At 35.7% G+C, this 7,761-nt stretch overlaps 1 protein-coding gene across 2 annotated transcripts; it reads right to left on the reverse strand.

Moving 5' to 3' along the window:
• Positions 1 to 4,015: 4,015 nt before the first annotated feature.
• Positions 4,016 to 5,197, reverse strand: LOC149185997 (uncharacterized). Of its 2 annotated transcripts, none has more exons than XM_089412532.1 (3): positions 5,161 to 5,197; positions 4,954 to 5,068; positions 4,016 to 4,861 (listed from the first exon to the last, which is right to left on the reverse strand). In XM_089412532.1, the coding sequence occupies exons 2-3, from the start codon at positions 5,003 to 5,005 to the stop codon at positions 4,374 to 4,376; spliced, it is 540 nt and encodes a 179-aa protein (XP_089268658.1). In that variant the 5' UTR covers positions 5,006 to 5,068; positions 5,161 to 5,197; the 3' UTR covers positions 4,016 to 4,373. The 2 variants fall into 2 exon arrangements, with proteins under 2 accessions (XP_089268658.1, XP_089268659.1); XM_089412533.1 differs by having other exon boundaries at positions 4,954 to 5,053; positions 5,161 to 5,185.
• Positions 5,198 to 7,761: the final 2,564 nt, after the last annotated feature.

Below are 7,761 nucleotides of genomic sequence, written 5' to 3' on the forward strand. Positions count from 1 at the left end.
TAAATAAATAATAATAATAATATATCGATGAAATAAGGGTGGAAACGAAAGAAAACGACTAGGAGGAGAGGGCTGAGATCCAGCAACTACTGATCTTCCAGCCATCCTCTCTATTGAGATTGTTCGGTCTTTTCTCAATCTCCAGGGCTTCCCTAAATTAATATAGCCAAGATTAGAACGAACTCTCATGAGCTCCATAGTGAAACAATGCGTTGGCTAGTTCATAAAACCTCATGGATGGAAAGGTTCTTCCATCTCTGTGAGAATACTAACATCGAGGATGAAAATCATTTCCTCTTAGAGTGCCGCCCCTACAACCACATTAGATCTCAGTTTCAAAATCTTTGTTGCAACAGTGACCTTCCTAGCTTTTTACGTTGTCAAAATTATAGTGAGCTCGAGAAACTTCTCTCGAAGTTTTTTGAGCATAGGAATAAAATCTTAAATCAAACTAAATAATTCGTTTCTTTAGGTCCGATAGACCAAAGTTTAGTCTCAGTGGACGTTAACCATCATCATCATCATATGTATCTTTACTTCATACAAATAGACATTTACAACATCCACGGAAAAAATTAAAGGTATTCATCATCATAGGTTGATGATATTTTAATTTAGGGTTTCATATAATTTATCTTTTTACTCTACAAACCCGAGAGTGTTGATGTTTTCAAATTTCTCACATGGAAAATATATCTTGATGTTTAATAGCAAAGAGAATTTGGATTTTGATTCATTGGGGTTTGAACTATGCTCTAGTAGATAAAACATAATGAATGGGTGAAATTGATGGATTGGTTAATGAAAGTGACGGACACCTGTTATTTGAAACGAATAATCATCTTATTCCAAAATACACCTTTCCACTACCATGACAAGTTTATGTGTAACATTTTCTAGTCTTCACATTCTCGTTAATCCTGATAGGTGTCAATAAACAAGTGGCATGGTAAAATTTTAATCAAGATTTGTAAAAAACTAATTTAAACAAAATTTAATCATGTGATTTAGATACGGAGGGAAGTTAGTGGTGTGAATTACATCCATTGATACCGTGGCAACAACTAAAATACATTGGCATCTGGTGTGAATTACATCCATCCATATTGTGGCAACAACGAGAATATGTTGGCATCTTTAAATTTAAATTCTAAGATCAATTTTTTTAATTAATAGATGTTTTTTAAAATTAATAAAATGATTAAAATGCCTAATTCCAATAAGGAAAGGGCTTATCTACGTAATAAATATATAAAATAATACAATATAATTATTGAAAAAAATAAAATATACCAACATTTCATGAAAAAAAAACATATAAATTAAACATATACTAGTTATAATATAATCACAATTTTGAACAAATTAAACAGTGTATACATATATTTTATAAAAGTAAATTTTGTTATACGGTTTTTTTTCATCAATGCCATATTAACATCAATGACAACCTTCACTAACAAAGGCGAACAACTGTGTCGAACTCACATTACCCTCCAGGGTGTCCTCACAGGTGCTATTTCGCTAGAACTGGTAGACATATCGATATATGGTGATCCAAAGGGGGTTATCAACTCGGCAAAAGATTTCACTCTTTTCCACGCTCCCCATCTATCCAACTAGATGAGGAAAATCCGGCTACTGGTTCGCCTCTCTCCAACACATTGAATTTGGACACATCTACCGGGAACAAAATCAAATTGCTGACCTCCTTTCAAAAAGAGGAATATCACAAGAACCTGGTAAAATCCAATTTGCTGCCTTTGAACAGGGATTGGTGGTAAATGTTGGATTTTTCAAATCACTCGTAGGTCTTTTACAATCACTGGTAAATGCTAATTTTATTTAAATCACTTGAAGTATGGACCATTTTGTCCTTTTGGACAAATCTCAGGTATGAATTTTTGCAATTAGTGATAGTAAGCTGTCATGCTACTCAAATTGCAAAATGTAATTTTTGTAAAGATAGTAAAACAATCCCTGTTCAGAAAGCCAAAAAAAAATAATGAACACACTGATAATATGTATGTAATAAACTAGAAAAATAGGAGTTTGGATAGAAACAAACAATTCTATAACTGAAATATGTACTCTCTTTTTATTTATATTAATGAAAAGATAGCGTTAAACAAACAACAAATAAAAAGAGCATTCAGTGTGGTATGCCAAAATAATAAGCATATTTATTTAAATTATAAATAAATTTGGTAAATTTTAAAATATAAGAGTGAGTCTATTAACATTCAGTGTGGTAACCAAGTCAAAGTAATAAGCATATTTATCTAAATAATAAATAAATTTGTTAAATTTTAAAATACAAGGGTGAGCATATTAACGAATTTTTTCGGAATTTTACTCGAATTCTTTCCGTATCGGTATCGTATTCGAATCCGAATATTCGAGAATCGTAACTTTGGTAGAAACACAGCAAGAGAGGGCAGTACATTTCTAGTCGAAGAACAAAACTTCACTTCTACTTAAAATAGTCAAAAGGCTGTTTTTGCCCAAGGAACGAATCTTCCATTAACAAAACTATTTAATAGTAATTATACATGTTACCAAACAAAGAAAACTGTAAAGAGGGCAGTGAGGCAACAACCACAAATGTACAGTGTAACCATCGAACCTTCGGACTAGTAAGTCCATATATCGTAATATCCAATATAACCCTAATGATTTCGCTCAGAGAAAAGGGGTAAACGTTGTTCAGAGAACAATTCTAATTGGAAATCCCCGTAGGATTTCATAGCCGTTAAGGCCCTTTAACATATGAGAGCGAGTTAACAGAGGAACCTGGGTAACTCCTGAAGTAGAAATTTAAGCGATTCACACTGCAAAAAGTTCACACGCTACAAACCTGCCTTTACAGGAGGATCTGGTTAATTGAATCTCTTAAAAGGGTACAAACCAGTAAACTAACGTAACATGGTAAAAGAAAAGCAGAGAAACTTTACAATAACTCTCGGCTGGATAACATGTAATTCCATTGTAAACCAGTTCAGATTTTAGAAGTCTTTACCAGTGCCGGGACAGACTGATCATCTTCATTACCGTTATTAGATGTAGCTGAAAGTGTGTATATATATGGAGTGGTTTATCTAGATCTTTGATAATTAAAAATGGTTGGAATTTAGGTAAAATAAATTTCAAAAAATCTTGTAAAAACTGTTTGAATCATGTTTTTATAGTGAAAATCGATTAAAAAAAACTTCCAAGACATCTAAAAATTATAAAATTTAACCTTTTATTTAAATTTACAAAAAACTGGCTAATTTTTTTAAACCACAAACATATTTCATCCTAACTTTGCCCATACATATAGTCGATTAAATAACCTCGGCTAATATGATCATAACTTGGCCCATACGTATAGTCGATTAAATAACCTTTTATTTACACCCACCTGTTATGACGTGTTAAAAAGTTAGGGATGACTTGGTATCCGAGTATTAACAAAGAACAATTTCATTAGGTGATGAGATCAGGAAAATAGTAATACTGGGTGTTTACGTTAAGCATACAATAAATTGGGGTGCTAGAGGTATTACATTGTATTTATAAGGAATATTATTCCTATTAACATTTTTATACAACACTATTTATTAATACATAATATTCCAAAACAATATAATAATACTTAGTGATATATAATAATCCAATATAATGTAATAATACTCGTATTATATTATATGATATCTTTAGATCATTTCATATTTTCAAATCATTGCCCAGCACATTTTTGGACAAATCCTTATTAAAACTACTGTTAAAAAATTTGACGTAAATTCATGATATGATTTGGATATTCAAAAAAATCTTTTGCGCAAATATTAACCAAAATCTGTTGGCACAGATATTAAAATCAAATCTAAATGTACACAACTGCGATTATGCCCATCAGCAAAATTAGTAAAAATTCATTAAAATGAATAAAACCAAAATATTTTGGCACAGATATTTAACTGGAAAAGAAAAAAAAATTCGCACAAAAAATAATTTCACAACCTCCATGTAATAAATATGGTAGAATATAGACAGCTTATATTAATAAAACCGTGTTCCAAAGCAGCTGTGAAAGTACAAAAGCTCTAAGTACTATCCGCCGAAGAAAAAGGGGAGCATTACAGTTGAGTTTCGTAAATGTTAAGACATCACAGACCATTACAAAAATCCTAGACTTCATTAACAGAAGATCTCCGACTGGACGTGAAGCCTTAGATGCCGGGATCATCCAAAAACAGGTCACATTCCTATCATCTAGACAGCAACAAGATATTTAACATTCATTCAAAATTCAGACACATTTCACATACATTACCGCCTAATGCCAGAAGAACGATAGTCAAAACTCGCTTTCAGTTGGTGCGAAGCTATCAAATGATTTTAGAGATCAAGAAGCTCATTCTCTGAATTTTCTCTACCGTCAATTTCAGGAACCTCCAATTTGTTACGTCTCCAGTATATTTTAAAATTCCATTTTTTGCGTTTGCCACGCCACTGCCGTTTCTTTTAATATATTTATTCGGAAGTTCAGATTCGCTTGTACTTGGATCTTGCACAACACCCGTGTACTCCCATTTACAGTTATTAAAGAAACACGTCCTCAAGATTTTGAGAGGCTTTTGACAACAGGGGCAGACAAAATCATAACTATCCTTTGCCACATCAAATTTTCCATAACCTCCTTTAGCGAGCTTGCAACTAACTTTCTTCTCGTATTGACTGCAGGTATGTGCGCCGCATATACCATCGAAGGTGATCCCGTGGTAGGCTACATACCAAGGATTTCTAGCTGTAGCAAACTTGTAAAATCTGAGGTCCGTCATGCTACAAAATCGAATTGGATCGTAACCACCTAAATCTGAAGAGCCACGACAACGAAGTCAGAGGGCTAAAATGCCAATTGCAATGTCACTGTCATAATTCACACACTAAAGCCGCAGAAAGACTTACATGGAGCAGCGGACCACAACTGAGTTGAACGAACTTTTGGACAGTAAGACATCGTGACAAGTTACAACCAACTTCGTTCTACTCTTTGCTTCTTGTAGACCTGCACACCACAAACCTGTAGCGATTTAAGAATATAGAGCCTGCAAACCGATGTACAATAGAAAAAATTTCTCGAGTCAGTTCATACAAATGCTTTAACACCAATACCTCAGCCGCGATGCGCACACCCGATTCAGAAACCCTTGAATGCTTTCACAACTCTAGCCGCTTAAATAGCGTTGCCTCTCGAGCAGCGAGCGAATGGGGCAATCAATGAAGTACGCTTTGTTACGAAATCATCACCGAAGAGTTCGAAACCTAATGACGTTGCAGTATCCATAAGATGTCAAGTTTTAATTAAATGATTCTCTCCACCAATTTCGTTCATAAATATATGTCAGAGCGTTCCCAGGTAATAGAGAGATAAGGTAGCTTGGTAAGATACAAGTGCATCAGAAATTAAAACAATTATTAACTTCACTGGGTTAACTTTATTTGCAAAAACATGAATATCAGTTGCTGAGGTTGATTGCGTGAATAGATTGTTGGATCATAACTTTTATTTTATTTTACTCTAGCAGTACGAGTCATTGTCACATTGATCTTGATTTCAATGCCATCCACTTGTATTGTCAACATCGATTTTCAATGCCATCCACTTGTATTGTCAACATCGATAGCCAAAGGATTTAGGGAAAATTTAGTGGACACTTACCTCAGATTTTCGATTTGAGGGTGTTTATTTTCGATTTGAGGGTGTTTATTGCTGTGATGCTTTTATTTATTACCCGGATCCTAAACGTTAACGCTACCTAAATCGTTTAAGCCATCGTAAGCAAAGATGACCTACAAGATTTTTATTTATTACCGGGATCCTAAACTTTAATGCTCCTTAAACCGATTAAGCCATCTTAAGCAAAGATGACCTAAGGATTTGTCAAAATACACAAGTTCCGCGGATGACTGAAGTTAATAAGCAATTCTATTTTTTAGTTTTTTTTTTAATCCTGGTGTGTAAGGCCAAAGCTTTGGCAAGCGGCTTCAAACAACTACTCATCAAAACTATTAATACAGAATTCTTAAATACACAATCTCTATAATTGAGCAGATCGTATTTTAAATGTAATGGCTATACGAGCTTTGCAAGTGATGTTTTCTATATTTATATGCAAATATTTCTATTTGCAATGTAATAGAGTGTAATTTTTATATGAGTATTTTTTTATAAAAGTGAGAAAACTCATCATAATTTAGCATAATTTAGTTGTCAAGTGAGGATAACTATCTTTGACTACTAACTACCAATGAAGACTAATCACCCTTATTCAAGACTAATCACTCTTATTCAAGAAAAACTACGCACTTATGAAGGTAAGCTTTCACTCAAGAAACAGTTTTAGGTCAAGCACATTTTTATATGAGTATTAAACTTATATAAATTAAATATTTTAGTTTTTTAGATTTGCTTTTATAACTTCAAAATTCCATTGTAATTAATAAAAATATAAATTTTAAAATTGTTTTTTTTTTCTCGTTAAAACTGAGCTAATTATATTACAAAAATGCCAAAATTACAGCAAAAATTACATCTGGGTCGAGGCCCTGTTCCTTCAGAGAGAATTTCCCCATGTATTAGCAGTCATAGCAGAACTAGCAGAGAGACCAGTTTACCTTCCTTCTAATATGTCCGACACAGTGGATACATAATGCAACACGGTGGATATATAATTCCACACGGTGAATACATAATTCGACACGGTGGATACATAATTCGACACGGTGAACATGTAGACTGACACGTAGACTAACACTGTGGTGATTTGGACCGACACGATAAACATAAACCCCATAACAAACATACAAAGTGAGCAAAATGAAATAGTCAGAGAGATTCATTCCTTGCCGCGAAGACAGAGCGTCTGCAAAGTTAATCTTCATCCGTGGTATGAGGCTCGTCCATTGCTGGACCCTTGAGCTTCTTCGAATCTTCCTCTTCCTGGCGCGGGCTTCGCTGAACAGGTTCACTAGGGCCGGCCTCATCCTTCTGAATTGGTCGCCTGAAGTCGACAGTGGGAGTTTCCATATCAACCCTCGGCACAGTCACATTTTCCAGACGACCCCGTATATTGCTGCAGTGCTCCACGGTGACCGAAACGATGAGGGTGTTGTTTGCAAATGCGCAGGGGATTCGGTATCGAATGGCCGGGTGTTCCGTGTGCCCACACTCCTGAATTCCCCTGCTGCCTCTTACATTGCCGCTCAGAGGCCTATTTTGCTCTGAGGTGATCTCCACTGAAGAGGAGGGCGAAATGTCAGGCCTCTGAGAGGCTGAACGACCCCTTGAACCTCCTCTGCGGCTGCTCATCCTGAGCCTTTCTCTGGACATCCAGCAATTGCCTTCCAAAACAGAATTCCCCTGAGAAACCTTACACCGGGCCAGCGAATGTTCTGCCTCTGCCAACACCCACTCAAATTGCTTGAAGGAATGCGGAAGAGTGGTTTGGGATTCAAACTTAATAGCCTCCATAATCCTCGAATGCTGCAGCGCATTGAATGGCGCCTGCACTGGACTGAACATTCCAACGACATCACCCTCCGCGAAAACCTTACCATTCGAGCCCATTGCTTCACCTTCCGGCGAATTTAAGGGGCAAGCGTACTGGTGTGGCGTGGCTCGTCCGGGCTGACAGCTGCCCATGTGACGAGCCACATGCCCCTCACGCGTCATTAACACCATTAACACCCGCATCCGGGAGAGGGAGATCTTTT

The sequence above is a fragment of the Pinus tabuliformis genome, chromosome 3_1, assembly GCF_031772625.1.
Source record: "Pinus tabuliformis cultivar Carrire ecotype Pingquan chromosome 3_1, CPIR1, whole genome shotgun sequence".
Classification (NCBI taxonomy): Eukaryota; Viridiplantae; Streptophyta; class Pinopsida; order Pinales; family Pinaceae; genus Pinus; species Pinus tabuliformis.